This window comes from Coregonus lavaretus, assembly GCF_964263955.1.
Source record: "Coregonus lavaretus genome assembly, chromosome: 6".
In the NCBI taxonomy this organism is placed as follows: Eukaryota; Metazoa; Chordata; class Actinopteri; order Salmoniformes; family Salmonidae; genus Coregonus; species Coregonus lavaretus.
In genome coordinates, this window is record NC_139993.1 from 35,068,237 (window position 1) to 35,087,140 (window position 18,904).

General features: G+C 39.9%; 1 protein-coding gene across 1 annotated transcript; it reads left to right on the forward strand.

The window, feature by feature from the left end:
* The first annotated feature begins 14,912 nt into the window (after nucleotides 1–14,912).
* LOC311130455 (mast cell protease 1A-like) lies at nucleotides 14,913–17,363 on the forward strand. Its single transcript, XM_084163181.1, has 5 exons — nucleotides 14,913–15,029; nucleotides 15,315–15,477; nucleotides 16,177–16,306; nucleotides 16,531–16,758; nucleotides 16,916–17,363. Exons 1-5 carry the CDS (start codon nucleotides 14,972–14,974, stop codon nucleotides 17,048–17,050), a joined length of 714 nt encoding a protein of 237 aa, XP_084019307.1. The 5' UTR covers nucleotides 14,913–14,971; the 3' UTR covers nucleotides 17,051–17,363.
* The last annotated feature ends 1,541 nt before the right edge of the window (nucleotides 17,364–18,904 follow it).

Consider the following 18,904-nt stretch of genomic DNA (forward strand, 5'->3'; position numbering starts at 1 on the left):
CCACCTCCATGCTTCACGGTTGGGATGGTGTTCTTGGGGTTGTACTCATCCTTCTTCTTCCTCCAAACACAGCGAGTGGAGTTTAGACCAAAAAGCTCTATTTTTGTCTCATCAGACCACATTACCTTCTCCCATTCCTCCTCTGGATTATCCAGATGGTCATTGGCAAACTTCAGACGGGCCTGGACATGCGCTGGCTTGAGCAGGGGGACCTTGCGTGCGCTGCAGGATTTTAATCCATGACGGGGTAGTGTGTTACTAATGGTTTTCTTTGAGACTGTGGTCCCAGCTCTCTTCAGGTCATTGACCAGGTCCTGCCGTGTAGTTCTGGGCTGATCCCTCACCTTCCTCATGATCATTGATGCCCCACGAGATGAGATCTTGCATGGAGCCCCAGACCGAGGGTGATTGACCGTCATCTTGAACTTCTTCCATTTTCTAATAATTGCGCCAACAGTTGTTGCCTTCTCACCAAGCTGCTTGCCTATTGTCCTGTAGCCCATCCCAGCCTTGTGCATGTCTACAATTTTATCCCTGATGTCCTTACACAGCTCTCTGGTCTTGGCCATTGTGGAGAGGTTGGAGTCTGTTTGATTGAGTGTGTGGACAGGTGTCTTTTATACAGGTAACAAGTTCAAACAGGTGCAGTTAATACAGGTAATGAATGGAGAACAGGAGGGCTTCTTAAAGAAAAACTAACAGGTCTGTGAGAGCCGGAATTCTTACTGGTTGGTAGGTGATCAAATACTTATGTCATGCAATAAAATGCAAATTAATTACTTAAAAATCATACAATGTGATTTTCTGGATTTTTGTTTTAGATTCCGTCTCTCACAGTTGAAGTGTACCTATGATAAAAAATTACAGACCTCTACATGCTTTGTAAGTAGGAAAACCTGCAAAATCTGCAGTGTATCAAATACTTGTTCTCCCGACTGTATATATATATATATATATATATATATATACACATATATACATACATACATACACTACCGTTCAAAAGTTTGGGGTCACTTAGAGATGTCCTTGTTTTCAAAAGAAAAGCAATTTTTTGGTCCATTAAAATAACATCAAATTTATCAGAAATACAGTGTAGACATTGTTAATGTTGTAAATGGCTATTGTAGCTGGAAACTGCGGATTTTTTATGGAATATCTACATAGGCGTTCAGAGGCCCATTATCAGCAACCATCAGTCCTGTGTTCCAATGGCACGTTGTGTTTGCTAATACAAGTTTATAATTTTAAAAGGCTAATTGATCATTAGAAAACCATTTTGCAATTATGTTAGCACAGCTGAAAACTGTTGTGCTGATTAAAGAAGCAATACAACTGGCCTTCTTGAGACTAGTTGAGTTTCTGGAGCATTAGCAATTGTGGGTTCAATTTTAGGCTCAAAATGGCCAGAAACAAATAACTTTCTTCTGAAACTCGTCAGTCTATTCTTGTTCTGAGAAATGATGGCTATTCCATTCGAGAAATTGCCAAGAAACTGAAGATCACGTACAACGATGTGTACTACTCCCTTCACAGAACAGCGCAAACTGGCTCTAACAGAATAGAAAGAGGAGTGGGAGGCCCCGGTGCACAACTGAGCAAGAGGACAAATACATTAGAGTGTCTAGTTTGAGAAACAGACGCCTCCCAGGTCCTCAACTGGCAGCTTCATTAAATAGTACCCGCAAAACACCAGTCTCAACGTCAACAGTGAAGAGGCGACTGCGGGATGCTGACCTTCTAGGCAGAGTTTCAAAGAAAAAGCCATATCTCAGACTGGCCAATAAATACTAAAGATTAAGATGGGCAAAAGAACAGAGGAAGATTGGAAAAAAGTGTTATGGACAGACGAATCGAAGTTTGAGGTGTTCGGATCACAAAGAAGAACATTTGTGAGACGCAGACCAAATGAAAAGATGCTGGAGGAGTGCTTGATGCCATCTGTCAAGCATGGTGGAGGCAATGTGATGGTCTGGGGGTGCTTTGGTGATGGTAAAGTGGGAGATTTGTACAGGGTAAAAGGGATCTTGAAGAAGGAAGGCTATCACTTCATTTTGCAACACCATGCCATACCCTGTGGACGGCACTTGATTGGAGCCAATTTCCTCCTACAACAGGACAATGACCCAAAGCACAGCTCCAAACTATGCAATAACTATTTAGGGAAGAAGCAGTCAGCTGGTATTCTGTCTATAATAGAGTGGCCAGCCCAGTCACCAGATCTCAACCCTATTGAGCTGTTGTGGGAGCAGCTTGACCGTATGGTAAGAAGTGCCCATCACGCCAATCCAATTTGTGGGAGGTGCTTCAGGAAGCATGGGGTGAAATCTCTTCAGATTACCTCAACAAATTGACAACTAGAATGCCAAAGGTCTGCAAGGCTGTAATTGCTGCAAATGGAGGATTCTTTGACGAAAGCAAAGTTTGAAGGACACAATTATTATTTCAATTAAAAATAATTATTTCTAACCTTGTCAATGACTACATTTCCTACTTAAAAAGATGAGAGAGGCCTGTAATTTTCATCATAGGTACACGTCAACTATGACAGACAAAATGAGAAAAAAAATTGTAGGATTTTTTATGAATTTATTTGCAAATTATGGTGGAAAATAAGTATTTGGTCAATAACAAAATTTTCTCAATACTTTGTTATATACCCTTTGTTGGCAATGACACGGGTCAAACGTTTTCTGTAAGTCTTCACAAGGTTTTCACACACTGTTGCTGGTATTTTGGCCCATTCCTCCATGCAGATCTCCTCTAGAGCAGTGATGTTTTGGGGCTGTCGCTGGGCAACACAGACTTTCAACTCCCTCCAAAGATTTTCTATGGGGTTGAGATCTGGAGACTGGCTAGGCCACTCCAGGACCTTGAAATGCTTCTTACGAAGCCACTCCTTCGTTGCCCGGGCGGTGTGTTTGGGATCATTGTCATGCTGAAAGACCCAGCCACGTTTCATCTTCAATGCCCTTGCTGATGGAAGGAGGTTTTCACTCAAAATCTCACGATACATGGCCCCATTAATTCTTTCCTTTACACGGATCAGTCGTCCTGGTCCCTTTGCAGAAAAACAGCCCCAAAGCATGATGTTTCCACCCCCATGCTTCACAGTAGGTATGGTGTTCTTTGGATGCAACTCAGCATTCTTTGTCCTCCAAACACGACGAGTTGAGTTTTGACCAAAAAGTTCTATTTTGGTTTCATCTGACCATATGACATTCTCCCAATCCTCTTCTGGATCATCCAAATGCACTCTAGCAAACTTCAGACGGGCCTGGACATGTACTGGCTTAAGCAGGGGGACACGTCTGGCACTGCAGGATTTGAGTCCCTGGCGGCGTAGTGTGTTACTGATGGTAGGCTTTGTTACTTTGGTCCCAGCTCTCTGCAGGTCATTCACTAGGTCCCCCCGTGTGGTTCTGGGATTTTTGCTCACCGTTCTTGTGATCATTTTGACCCCACGGGGTGAGATCTTGCGTGGAGCCCCAGATCGAGGGAGATTATCAGTGGTCTTGTATGTCTTCCATTTCCTAATAATTGCTCCCATAGTTGATTTCTTCAAACCAAGCTGCTTACCTATTGCAGATTCAGTCTTTCCAGCCTGGTGCAGGTCTACAATTTTGTTTCTGGTGTCCTTTGACAGCTCTTTGGTCTTGGCCATAGTGGAGTTTGGAGTGTGACTGTTTGAGGTTGTGGACAGGTGTCTTTTATACTGATAACAAGTTCAAACAGGTGCCATTAATACAGGTAACGAGTGGAGGACAGAGGAGCCTCTTAAAAAAGAAGTTACAGGTCTGTGAGAGCCAGAAATCTTGCTTGTTTGTAGGTGACTAAATACTTATTTTCCACCATAATTTGCAAATAAATTCATAAAAAATCCTACAATGTGATTTTCTGGAATTTTTTTCTCTCAATTTGTCTGTCATAGTTGACGTGTACATATGATGAAAATTACAGGCCTCTCTCATCTTTTTAAGTGGGAGAACTTGCACAATTGGTGGCTGACTAAATACTTGTTTCCCCCACTGTACATATCCTTTAAAAAAAATATATTTCCCTTAATTACTTTCCAACCCCACCACCCCTTCCCTAATTGGAGTAAACTAGTGAACAACAACGGCCTCTACTTCCAGCTTATACATACTATATACATTTTATGGACACAGTCAATTTTACAATAATTCTATTTTGTTTGTTTTTACTCCTGAACTTCCTCTATCCTCAACCTCTCCGATCATTTTCATGATGTCCATCCGGTTTTGCTTCTATATGCCATATCTTTCTAACTGTGTTCTGTCACAAAAGCTCTCAACCTATAACCCATATACTTATTATGGACACAGTATGCTTTACATTAGTTATCCTGTTGTTATTAGTTCTTGTTAGTTGTTATTAGTCCCATCCTTCAGCTCCATTCAACACCTCCCATCTATCTCTTAACACCATCCATATTGGATTTCTATTTGCCATATATTTTTCAACTGTACTGTGATGTTTCACAAAAGTTCTGAACCCGTCTATTCTCATTGTTTCTACAGATTGTAAATTGAAAATAAACATTTTTGCTAAAAGTATTATTATATTATTGATTGAGTGACTATGACTTTTCAGATCACCCAGTAGTGCTATCTGCAGGGTTAGCTCCAGGTAAATATTGCAATCCTTCAGTCATTCCTGGACCTGTGACCAAAAACAAGCTACAAATGGACAGTACCAAAACAAATGATCTAATGATTCTGTCTCTTTGCAGCAAAATCTGCAGAGCTGGGAAGATTGTATCCCCCATATAAATAACATTCTATTGGTAGCAAGAATTTTGTACAATAATTTTCATTGAAAAATTCTACGTTTTGAATCCTGCGTCTGGCAGGACACCAGCAAATGTGGGCCTTTCTTCTCCAGCTCTCCTCTCAGAGAGAGAGAGGGCAATGCATGCATAACTATGGCCTGATTTCACCCTGCTCCTCGAAAAAACATCCTCACACACACACTTTTACAAAGTTTTCATTGTTGATAGTGTGAATGGGATTTTGAAACACACATCTGTGGAATTGTGAAACATCAATCTTTACAAACGATATTCCAGTTTATGTGCATTATAAAAAGTTTTACTGTAGTTGTCTTTTTCCCCCTCGTCAAAAGAACAGCATCTAGACTTTAGATATTTAGATTTGATGTCTATTGATTTTAACTTTCTCAACCAAGAATCCCATTGACCACTCAGCAGTCATGTGAGCAGCTTCAGAGGCCACGATGGACAAGTGGCTAAAGGATTATTTCTATAATAAACATGGCATGGAGTCAGTCAGAGGCTGGAGGCATTGTAGCTAGTTATCTGGACAGACTAATCAGAACCGAGCTGATGGAGGACTCAGGAAGTCAGCCTCTGAAGAGTACCTCTCCATCCTATCAACAAAAATAAAATACAATTGTATTTGTCACATGCTTCGTAAACAACAGGTGTAGACTAACAGTGAAATGCTTACTTACGGGCCCTTCCCAACAATGCAGAGAGAGAGAAAATTGAGAAATAAAACACGTAATAATAAAAGTAATAACAATGAGTAATGAAAACTTGGCTATATACACGGGGTACCAGTACTAAGTTGATGTGCAGGGGTATGAGGTAATTGAGGTAGATATGCAAATATAACTAGGAATAAAGTGACTAGGCAACAGGAGAGATAATAAACAGTAGCAGCAACGTATGTGATGAGTGAAAAGAGTTAGTGCAAAAAAGGTCAATGCAGATAGTCTGGGTAGCTATTTGGTTAACTATTTAACCATTTAGCAGTCTTATGGCTTGGGGGTAGAAGCTGTTCAGGGTTCCTGTTGGTTCCAGACTTGGTGCTTCGGTACCGCTTGCCGTGCGGTAGCAAATAAAACAATCTACTTGGGTGGCTGGAGTTCTTGACAATTTTGAGGGCCTTCCTCTGACACCACCTAGTATAGAGGTCCTGGATGGCAGGGAGCTCAGCCCCAGTGATGTACTGGGCCGTACGCACTACCCTCTGTAGCGCCTTGTGGTTATACGCCAAGCAGTTGCCATACCAAGCTGTGATGCAGCCAGTCAAAATGCTTTCAATGGTGCAGCTGTATAACTTTTTGAGGATCTGAGGGCCCATGCCAAATCTTTTAAGCCTTCTAAGGGGGAAGAGGCGTTGTCGTGCCCTCTTCACGTCTGTGTTGGTGTGTGTGGACCATGTAGGATCCTTAGTGATGTGGACACAGAGGAAATTGAAGCTCTCGACCCGCTCCACTGCAGCCCCGTCAATGTGAATGGGGGCGGGCTTGGCCCTCCGTTTCCTGTAGTCCATGATCAGCTCCTTTGTCTTGCTGACATTGAGGGAGAGGTTGTTGTCCTGGCACCACATTGCCAGGTCTCTGAACTCCTCCCTATAGGCTGTCTCATCGTCGTCCGTGATCAGGCCTACCACCGTCGTGTGTTTCTGGGTGTAGCCCTCTTTATCACATGATCATTCTACAGAGATAATGCTACATCCTCCGACTCTACAGTGGGCCAGGAATGAAACCCCCTGCCTACCACATATGTGATTTCAATAAGCTGGTCAAGGAATGTCAGTTTTTCAGTCCTTCTATTGTTGCTATTTTGTTTTCTTCTTAATAAACATGTAATTTGCGCCATGATTGATGGAGTTGTTACGACTATCATTACTTTCCCCCGCTTTCTACCTCAATGGCCAATGGCTAAACCAGGCGGAGCTCAACCCCCGTGGTCCCAATAAAGCTGACAGGCTGACGGTAAAGGCCTCTCTTGCTGGGCTGCCTCTTTGTCCAGCTCCACTCTGCCTCCTCCTGTGATTCCCATTACGCCATCACACAGCTCCCAGAGCCCATTCACTTCTCCCTGCCACTTTCCTTCTCACAAAACCCACTGTTGCACATTATTCCAAACAATTAGAATAAAAAGCTTGTGGCTCAGGTATGAAAGGGGGTATTATTCAGTCTAGACTCTGGAAGGTATGTAATAGACATAGTTGGGTCTATGCGGTTAGTTTATTTGCATACCAGAAACAAATGGGTACCCCTTTTCAGCCAAGGGAAATATTTTGTATGTGTTTAATGTGTTTCTGTTTGGTAGGTTTTATACATCCCATGAAGGTCATGATGCTGACCTATGATATGGGGGCAGAGAGGGAGACAGGAGGGTCACTAAGGGAGAAAGGAGGGTCATGTGGTTTGAAAGTATCAGAAAGCAGACCTTTGGTTTCGATTTGCATGGCAACCAGTAGCAGCCTCAGCATCCCTGTGTGTGGGTGTGAGAGACAGTACAATAATATATATAATTTTTTATTTTTTATTTTTTTTGGGGGGGGGGATGGATCAGCTTAATATTGCAGATAGATTGTATCTTCTATAAATGTAATTGTCTGCATCACTTCCAATCCCCCATGTTTTTTTTATTTTTTATATATATATTCCCTTTTATTACTTTTCAACCCCACCATCCTTTCCCTACTTGGAGTAAATTAGTGAACAACAACGCCCAGGCCTCTACTTCCGGTCTATACTTACTATCTACACCTTATGGACAGAGTTAATTTTACAATAATTCTATATCTATATATATATATATATATATATATATATTTATTTATTTTTTTGCTCCTGAACTTCTTCTACTCTCAACCTCTCCGATCATTTTCATGATGTCCATCCGCTTTGCTTCTAAATGCCATATCTTTCTAACTGTGCTCTTTCCCAAAAGCTCCCAACATACAACCTATATACTTATTATGGACACAGTATGCTTACATTATTAGCTATCTTTGTTATTATTTGTTGTTATTTGTTATTAGTCCCATCCTTCAACTCTATTCAATACCTCCCATCTATCTCTTAACACCATCCATATAGGATTTCTATTTGCCATATATATTTCAACCGTAATGTGATGTTTTACAAAAGTTCTGAACCTTTCTATTCTCATTGCTTCTACAGATTGTGAATTAAAAATAAACATTTTTGCTAAAAGTATTATTATATTATTGATTGATTGACTATGACTTTTCAGATCACCCAGTAATGCTATCTGCAAGGTTAGTTCCAGGTAAATATTGCAATCCTTTAGCCATTCCTGGACCTGTGTCCAAAAACAAGCTACAAATGGACAGAACCAAAACAAATGATCTAATGATTCTTTCTCTTCACAGCAAAATCTGCAGAGCTGGGAAGATTGTATCCCCCATATAAATAACATTCTATTGGTAGCAAGAATTTTATATAATAATTTAAATTGAAAGATTCTAATTTTTGAATCCGGTGTCGTTTTGCGTGTCAGTTCATAAACACTATGCCATGGGATCGGTACGTCAAAGATCTCTTCCCAACTATTTTGCAATCTATATGGGACGGCTGTCAATCCTTTGGTCCTTAAGTGAAACTGATATACTTTTTTATTTATCACTGTTTTCCTTAACCAATTATGTTCTTTAATGCAAGGCCGACAGACAAGTTCCTTACTTTCTCCCCCTTCAACTTTCCTCTTCCACTTTTGCGGTAAGGCTGCAATTATTTGGTTGTAATTTTGGGTAGAGCAGACATTTCCATATGTTTTTGTTAGCTGCATGTGCGACATAACTCCACCAGTCCTACCGATGATATCATTTACGAAGATTATACCTTTTTTAAACATTCTGTCAAAAAATAAAGGTTTTTTGTCAATTAGTATATTTGAATTTAACCACAATATTTGTTGCATTATTTGTTCTGTCGTTTCTGGAGGATTAAATTGAAATTGCAACCAACTTTCTATGGCTTGTTTTAGAAATAGTGACATTTGGGAGATTATTTCCTTTTCAAATAACTGAAAGTGAGAGGTTGTAATCTGAATAAAGGGAAAAAGGCCTTTCTTGAACAGTGGGTGAGACAATCTTACTAATTTGCTTGAGAACCAGTTCGGATTTAAGTATAACTTTTGGATGACTGAAGATTTTAGTGATAGGTCTAATGCTTTAATATTTAATAATTTCTGTCCTCCGAATTCATATTCATTATATAAATATTCTCTTTTAATTTTGTCTGGCTTGCCGTTCCAAATAAAATTGAATATTTTTTTCTCATATAATTTAAAAAACTGTTTGCTAGGCGTAGGCAAGACCATAAGCAAATAGGTAAACTGGGATAATACTAAAGAGTTAATCAGGGTGATTTTTCCACAAATTGACAGGTATTTTCCTTTCCATGGTAGTAAGATCTTATCTATTTTTGCTAACTTTCTATTAAAATTTATTGAAGTGAGATCATTTATTTCCTTTGGGATATGTATTCCGAGTATATCCACATCACCATCAGACCATTTTATTGGTAAACTACATGGTAATGTAAAAATTGTATTTTTTAGTGATCCAATACGTAATATAGTACATTTGTCATAATTTGGTTTTAATCCAGAGAGGTTAGAAAATGTATCTAGATCCTCTATGAGGCTGTGGAGGGATTCTAGCTGTGGATCTAAAAGAAAACATGAATCATCTGCGTACAATGACACCTTTGTTTTTAAGCCCTGTATTTCTAATCCTCTGATATTATTATTGGATCTGATTTTAATAGCTAACATCTCGATGGCCACAATAAATAGATATGCCGATAGTGGACAACCTTGTTTCACTCCTCTTGACAGTTTAAAACTTTCTGAGAAATAGCCATTATTTACTTTTTTACACCTAGGGTTACTATACATGATTTTGACCCATTTTATAAGAGATTCTCCAAAATTGAAATGCTCCAGGCATTTATATATAAATTCCAGTCGAACTTTATCAAATGCCTTTTCGAAGTCTGCTATGAATAGCAGGCCTGGTTTCCCATATTTTCCATAGTGTTCTATTGTTTCCAATACTTGCCTTATATTATCTCCAATGTATCTTCCATGTAAAAAACCTGTCTGATTAGAATGAATAATATCCGACAATACCTTTTTAATTCTATGCGCTATACATTTTGCTAGGATTTTTGCATCACAACACTGAAGTGTAAGGTGCCTCCAATTTTGTAAATGGACTGGATCTTTATATTTTCCACTTGTATCCTGTTTCAGTAATAATGAGATCAGACCTTCTTCTTGAGTGTCAGATAATCTACCATTTACATAGGAGTGGTTAAAACATGCTAATAACGGTCCTCTTAGTATATCAAAAAAGGTTTGGTATACCTCGATTGGTATGCCATCCAACCCTGGAGTTTTCCCGGACTTAAAGTCTTTAATTGCATCCAGAAGTTCCTCCTCTGTAATTTCACCTTCACATGAGTCTTTCTGTGTGGCTGTTAATTTGACATTATCAATAGAAAATAAATCTCTACAATTAGCTTCAGTTAGAGGAGATGGAGGCGACTGAAAAGAAAACATATGCTTAAAATACTTTGTTTCTTCCTTCAAAATATCATTAGGTGAATTATGGGTGACTCCGTCAATTGTAACCAGTTTCATTAAGTTATTTTTGGTAGCATTCCTATGTTGAAGATTAAAAAAGAATTTTGTGCATTTTTCCCCATATTCCATCCAGTTTGCTTTATTTTTATAATATATTACACTTGATCTTTCTTGAATAAGTTTTTCCATTTCTTTTTGTTTTTCCTCTAATTTATTCTGAGCCTCTATGTTACAGTTTTTATTGCCATCTATCTGTTCTGTTAGACTTTCTATTTCCTTTCTTAGTATAAACTCTTTTGACCTAAATTGCTTTTGTTTTCGAGATGAGTACTGAATTGCATGGCCTCTAAAGGCACATTTAAAGGTGTCCCATACAATAAGGGGATTCGCTGTACCTATGTTATGTTGGAAAAAGTCAGTTATAAATTCCTTTGTTCTAATTATAAATAAATGATCATCTAATAGGCTTTGATTAAATTTCCAATATCCTCGCCCACGTGGAAATTCAGTCAGAGTAATGTATATGCCTATTATATGATGGTCCGACCGCATTCTGTCCCCTATCAACACTTTTTTTTACTTTTGGTGCCAACGAGAATGAGATAAGAAAGAAGTCAAGACGACTAGCTTGATTCAGTCTCCGCCATGTATATCTCACTAGATCAGCATATTTAAGCCTCCATATATCTACTAGTTCTAATGTATCCATGACATTCACAATTTCCTTAAGAGCATGTGGGTGATTGTTTGTGGTGTGATTTCCTTTTCGGTCCATTGAGCTATTTAAAACAATATTATAATCCCCCACCATAATAATATTGTCTTGAGTTGCTTGCAGGCTTGATAATTTATTATATATATTGTCAAAGATTTGTGGATCATCATTATTTGGTCCGTAAAGGTTAATGAGCCATATCTGTTTATGGTCCAATACCATATTTAAAATAATCCATCTACCTTGCGTATCTATTTGGACAATTTGCACATTCGGATCGAAATTACTATTAATTAATATCATCACCCCTTTTGAATTTCTTTGCCCATGGGAGAAGTATATTCCCCCCCCCCCATTCTTTTTTCCACGCTACTTCATCTCGAATTGTTGAATGAGTTTCCTGTATACAATAGATATTATATTCCTTCTCTTTGAGCCATGTAAATATTGTTCTTCTTTTGTTATTATCAGCTAAGCCATTACAATTATAACTGGCTATACTTATTTCACCATACACCATAATGAGATACAAGTTTCAAGTCTATTTATCATTATATATGTTTGTAAATTTACCAATAAAAAATAGCGTAATGATTGAGTGTCCATATAGCTGTACCGTGATATTTGCATTGCTACGGAGTAACCCTTCAATTGTTCTCCACTAATTCCCCCGCTAAAGCCCCTCCCCATCCCAAGTTGAGCCGTCATCCCAGTGATCAGCATCCCACCCACGTCCCTCCGTATCCCTAAGGCCCCGAGAGGCCAGGACCCATCCATCGAAAACAGCACACAGTGCCACCCACAAAACAGAAGCAGGTTAACCGCCAAAAGCATTTCCAATGCTTTCACCTCTATATATATATATCTATATAACTATTTATTTTTATTTTTATTATGCATATCCTATTTTCCATCATTATCAATTAATATGCGTAATAATGTCGGCAGTTCACGCATAGGATTCTAACATATAACCAGGATTGCCATTGTATTACATTTAATTCATTGACAAGCAATTATTATCCTAGCAAATAATTCCCGCGGTCCATCCCATACCCCCCCCCCAACATCCCCACCCCCCCCACAACAGATGCCAGACAAGCACACACGCACATACTCACATACTCCAACACACTCAACCCCCCTCCTCCACAATCCACCATAAAATCCGATACTCAACGGCTGTTATATCCCAGAGCCCAACTCGAGAAATAACTTGATCTACGAGTGGACATACAGTTAAAGCTGATTGAGAAAGCATGCAGATTGAGCAGAAATTGATAACAATGTGAGATTTGATTAATCTACTTAATCTATGTCAAGTCCTAGGTGATGGAGATCAGATCCACCCTCTTCACCTGAGACACAAACACTCTGATCCCCTGTTGTAACCATTTTCCCAAGCATCTCCATGCGGTCAGACCTTTGATTATTTTGTGCCACCTGGGCCACAATGATAAACCCCCTCTCTGATTGTCCGAGTGTGACCCCCTCCCCATGGGTTACTGCAGCCAGTGTTGCCAGCACTGCCACTACCTGGGTGGGCGTACCCCACCGGAATCCCCACCGGCTAGGTAAAAGGTCGTCAAGGTTCTCATTAGCAGCTTTGAGAATTTCCTTGTATATTATGCTCTCCCATCAGGGGGCTCTGGCTTTTTAGGACCAACCCTGCCAGGCAGGCTCAGAATCTTGAGGGGGCGGTGCTGCTCAAGTAGGTCTCTGACCGCATTTATTTCTCTGTTAAGGCTGCATATTCACAGCAGGTCCATAAAATAGATGGGAACTTCTCTTTGGTGTATGGGTCGCTCAGGTGGGTGTCCAGGTTATAGGGTTAGGGATCTTTCCATCATGATAGGACAATGAATAATTAGATTAGATGTATACTATATTTAAAAATGTATATCCCTCATCTACACAAAATTGAAAGCTCTCTCTCTCACTACCCCTGTTCATAGACCCCCGGTCGGCTCTGGGATATGCAACCATTTCCCCTCTCACTCACTTAACGCCGTACCTTTTCAAACACAAAAATGCACACCACATGGTTGACTGCGGAAGAAATGGGCCGAGCGTGCAAACGCACCCGCATCCACATCTGCTGCAAGGGGGAAAGGACGCCAGAGAGAACACAGGACCAACCACAACAACCATCCGCCAAAACAACAACCTCCCGCCAAAAAATCCATGTTCTAATTATTTGTATATAAAGATAATATATTTGTTCACATGGGTCACAGGGAGAAGAGGAGCCAACTGTTTCATTGCTTTTCTGGCAAATAGTAATACCCTGCTATTATTATGTTATGAACTAAAATCAACTGAAGCAAGTAGAAACAAATTGCACCATGCCAAAGGGGGAAAATGCAAAATGTGTAAGATTAATGGACATTCCTAAAAGTGATCTAGACTTAAATCCTTGAGGCAGACAGCTCTGATACTTTTGTGACAGTCCATGTTCCAATCATTGACCCTGAAGTTCAATTCCAATCTAAAATGATTTTTCCACTGGATAAATTGAACATCCTTCAAATATTGTTTTCAAAGAGAATAAAGATGTTGAGCGCTGGTATTTCTTACGACCGAGGGTGCCCATACCTTTCAAGTCAGTTTCTCCTTTACTTTTCCCAAGATACATCATTATCTGAATTCAATTTATGCCAGCCATTAAAATGTCTAATAGTGCTATAATTCTATTTGGATTTCTGGTTGAAAGTAGAATGACTGACCATGATCCTCACTGTCGTCTGTGCAGGTTAATATAATATACTGTAAGAGAGTCACTTGATCCTCTTGTTTTCTTCCCAAAGGACTCTAATGCCTTCTTCATACCAGACAAATGTCTCAGATCACAAAGCACTTACAAGTACAAGTACTTACAAGTACAAGTAACCCTAATATCAAACAAATCCTATTTCGATATGCTCTCTTTTGACTGGGGTTACGTTGAAATAACGTTACCGCTGGAGCCCGATGGCAGACAAAGAGGCTCTTATAAGAGCCATGACTTTGAACAGGGAATGGGAATCTTCAAGGCTGTCTGCTGTTTTTACCTCAGAGACACTGAATGGTAAATTATGACGGATGTATTTGGATCACAGGCTGCCAAATGGCCTGATTTATTCTAAATGATGCACCAGTAGACTCAATTACAAGTCAGCCTTGGGTCACACACTAGAAGTGGCTTTTCACATTATATAAACCTATCAAAACATAAATCATCATCATAGGATATTTGTTCAATGTCACCCACAAGGGTCTTCTCTCGTTACAGCATAAAATGGCTCTAAAAAATAATCAATTTGTATGTGTTCTTTCCTTTCAGTCCCATGATGCTCCGAAAGACCCCTATAGTCCATAAAATTAAAATTAAATAAAACATTGGTCATTTAGCAGACACTCTTATCCAGAGCAATTAGGGTTAACTGCCTTGCTCAAGGGCACATGGACAGAATTTCACCTAATCGGCTCGGGGATTAGAACCAACGACCTTTCGGTTACTGGCACAACGCTCTTAACCACTAAGCTACCTGCCGCCCCATAACAACTAACCTAGCTATAGTTTCACCATTACAAGTATTTATGTCTTGCTTGTAGTGGTTCAGAGGCAGTAGGCTACATGCACAACCAACCTCAAATGAAAGATGCACACAACAGGAAAAATGACACTCACACAACAGGAAAGGGTTTAAGCTCAATCATTCATCACTCTCAGTGTCAATCACTCATAATATATGCATAGATGATTAGTTCCTGGTCTCTCTCCCCCAAGGCCTATTTAAAGCTGGAGTGTAGTAAGAGACTGAATGACATTTCTCATAATTCTCCAACCACATCAATTGCTCAACTGAACTCCATTCACTATGGGCATTCCACTGAACCTGGGTACTCTGGTCCTAATGCTCATCATCTACAATGAAGGTAAAGAAAGCAAATACCTAGACTGTAAATGTATTTATTGATTCAGGGTCTTGATGTACTTTTATAGTCTACTACTACCAATCCAAACTTCTAAATGGTAAAACAGATATGTGTGAAAATACCCTTGAATAAAAAGGTGACATTCTCATATTAAACATTTGATCTCAAATAAAAAATGCTGGAGTATAGCGGTATTGCGGTATTACATAACCTTTATGAGGGTAAGAAGAAAAATGCACATCTGGCGTTAGATATTGTGGGTCCTGATTGTTGGTGCTGTCACAGTGCACGCAGGGGGCATTTATGGGGGCAAGGAGGCCGTGCCGCACAGCAGACCCTACATGGTGCTCCTGAACAGGACTATCACCAACAAACTGAAGCCTAAAAACTGTGATGGCTTTCTAGTGAGAGAGGACTTTGTGATGACTGCTGCCCACTGCAATGGGAGGTCAGTAATGTCTGCTTATCTAGTGAGAGAAAACCAGGGGCAAATATATGGGGAGATATAAGCCATTGTCTGCCCTATAAATCATGTAACTGTTTCTCCTTCCTCCTTACTACCTTATATGCAGGGAATTAGAATTCAGCCAGAGCAATTGCAAAAGTATTGCTAGTCAAACACTGCTTTTTCAATTGCATTTTTCTTGCAATCCCACCTATTAAAAGGACATTTTAATAGGCTACCATTTCAATGTCTCTAGGTTTTTCACACCTGAATATCTTTACTATTTTAAAACTAGGGCTATCCTACGCTACCCCATGTTTCACATAGCTCTTCCTAACTTTGCATTTACACATTTTTACATCATGTATTTCTAATGTCCCCTTTGGAGGATTTAAATGTGAAACACAGCTTAGCCCAGAGCTAAGGGCTCCAATAGCCAAACGCTGAGATAAAAGGTGCAGCATGAAAAACCTACCAATAAATTGGATCATGCACCATTAAGATGTATTGCAGACTATTTAAATGTCAAGGCACATGCTGAATAAAGGGGAGGGCAAGGATATACTGTAGGTTGACATTACATAGAGATTGACATTATGTTTTCAATCAGCCTCTGTGATTAACCCACTACTACCTGCTGCAGATATGTGTAAGACTACAGTATATTCTATTGCATTGTGTCTCTGTGTGTATATGTTACAGATCCATTAAGGTCAAACTGGGAGTCCACAACGTGCAACAGGAAAGCGCTCAGGAAATGTTTGTGAAACAGGCATTTCCACATCCATATTATGATAATGAAGAACATGATAATGATATCATGCTACTCAAGGTAAATCCCCTAGCTAGGACCTAATGTTACGCATATTGTTTTTATGTGAAATTGTGCATGCACGTTGACGTGACTACAATGTCTAAGTATGCAATTGCTTTGTATCAAACATGTCACAACAAATTATTATTATTCGTTTACCACTATTAACCACCAGGTAGGCTATAGAACCTCCAAGGGTGTAAATTGTAACATTTGAGAACCCCGCTCTTTCTGCCTCCCAGCTGGAGGAGAAAGTGCATTTCACCGACCGTGTGAGACCCATTGGTCTCCCGCAGACAGAAGATGAGGAGATACCCAAGGACTGTCTGGTGTCAGGCTGGGGCTACAATATCAGGGGAGTAAACCAAGGCTCCCCTGTGCTACTGGACCTCAACGTGACACTGGTTGCGAGTCAAGTATGCTCTGACAACCATGCGGTCTGCTCATCAGGACTAGATGGACCTGCTCGGGTAAGTGGCGTCTGAAAGTATGTAATTTTGCAGGGGAAAGAACATGGGAGGAAAGAAAGAAAACAATAATTTCACCTTGGTGGATGGCATGAATCATTCCAAGGGAAATGTGCCTGTTAATTTGTTCAATATTGTGGTCTACATGTGTTATTTCCAGGGAGACTCCGGTAGTCCATTGGTCTGTAACGGTGTGGCCTATGGGGTGGTGTCCAGCTCTATAGACAATCTCTACATCTACACGCGCATCCCTGACTACCTGGACTGGATCAACAACACCATGAATAATTCATAAGGCACTGATCAGAAACATCTACAGTTTGTTCATTTGACCACCCAGGTCCCTAGAAGCAAGATTATGATACTGCAGAATCTGAATGTGTTTATGATGCTTTCTGATTGATTTACCAGTGCTGGTTCATGTCTGTGTGCCTACATGCAGTAAGCCAAAGATTGTTATTATAACCTCATTGTTCTATCTGTGTTGAAGCCTCTGAATTTCCATCTGTCAAACAATGCTTTCAAGTCCTGTTCTGTGCTGTAGCTGTTTTAAATATTACATTATGAATCATGGGATTAAATAAATAGAGTTTATGTTATTGAACACATTTATTTGTGAATATCAATATGAGCAAACTGAGAAGAGGTGCTTTGATCAAGTTGTCCCTTCAACAGTGAGGCAATCACATTATTTCTGGCAGATGCTTACTGCATTTTGCAGTAGGCTATGTTGATAATATATGAGCAGTAAAATACATTGAGCACACCAACAATCTTAAAACAAGACTGCCCCCTTGTGCACATCTGAATAACATACAGTCCATGTAGTCCTCTGTAGCTCAGCTGGTAGAGCACGGCGCTTGTAACGCCAAGGTAGTGGGTTCGATCCCCGGGACCACCCATACACAAATAAATGTATGCACTCATGACTGTAAGTCGCTTTGGATAAAAGCGTCTGCTAAATGGCATGTTAATGTAAAATACATTAAAGGCCCAGTGCAGTCCAAAACGCGATTTTCCTGATATATATATCCACACTATGAGGTTGGAATAATACTGTGAAATGAAAATTATGATAATGCCCTTTTAGTGTGAGAGCTGTTTGAAAAGATCGCCTGAAATTTCAGCCAGGCGCAGCAGTCTAGGGCACTGCATCTCAGTATGAAAAATGTATGCACTCACTAACTGTAAATCGCTCTGGATAAGAGCGTCTGCTAAATGACTAAAGTGTAAAATGTAAATCTCAGTGCTTGAGGCGTCACTACAGACCTCCTGGTTTGATTCCAGGCTGTATCACAACCGGCCGTGATTGGGAGTCCCATAAGGCAGCGCACAATTGGCCCAGCGTCGTCAGGGTTTGGCCGGTGTAGGCCGTCATTGTAAATAAGAATTTGTTCTTAACTCACTTGCCTAGTTAAATTATATAAAAATAAAAAATAAAGTTAGTTAATAAATAATAAATAATAAAATAAAAAAAATATGCCATTTAGCAGACGCTTTTATCCAAAGCGACTTACAGTCATGCGTGCATACATTTTTGTGTATGGGTGGTCCCGGGGATCGAACCCACTACCTTGGCGTTACAAGCGCCGTGCTCTACCAGCTGAGCTACAGAGGACCCATAACAAAAATAGTTCCAAACCTCTCTGCCAATAACAGCTAGTTTTCAGTTTTCCCCTCCCCACTCAGACTCCCAGACAGTCCTAGCAAAATTCTTGCTTGAGAAACTGTTCTTTGCTAAGAATATATTTGTGTTCCTTTTTGACCATTTTTATTGAAAACAGGTACTTAAAGGGTATCCACCCCAAACCACAAATTCCTACGATTAACAGCTTTAAATAACACTAATATGTGAAAACAATATTTTTGGTGAACAAATGTTTCATTTTCTCATTATAACAAGGTTGGTATCAACATGTGAAAATCGTTGTTGAAATCTGTTGCAGCTCAAATTGACTACAAAACCCACAATGCAATGCTCTCTCTGGGCTGGCTAGGTAGCTAGCTAGCAAACGTAGCTACACACAATAACACCAGTCAATTTCAGCATCTGAGTTCCAACTTGCAGTTCTCTCTGCTCAGAGCACCGAAGTATAATAAGAATGGCACAGAGCAAGTGCAGAGGACGTTGCTATGGCAACAACGGCCA

Bases quoted from the DNA above. Each gene is read 5' to 3' on its own strand.
- LOC311130455 (XM_084163181.1), top strand. From the start codon at position 14,972: ATGGGCATTCCACTGAACCTGGGTACTCTGGTCCTAATGCTCATCATC. The intron at 15,478-16,176 runs GTCAGTAATGTC...TATATGTTACAG, and splicing joins GCTGCCCACTGCAATGGGAG to ATCCATTAAGGTCAAACTGG. The intron at 16,307-16,530 runs GTAAATCCCCTA...TCTGCCTCCCAG, and splicing joins ATGATATCATGCTACTCAAG to CTGGAGGAGAAAGTGCATTT.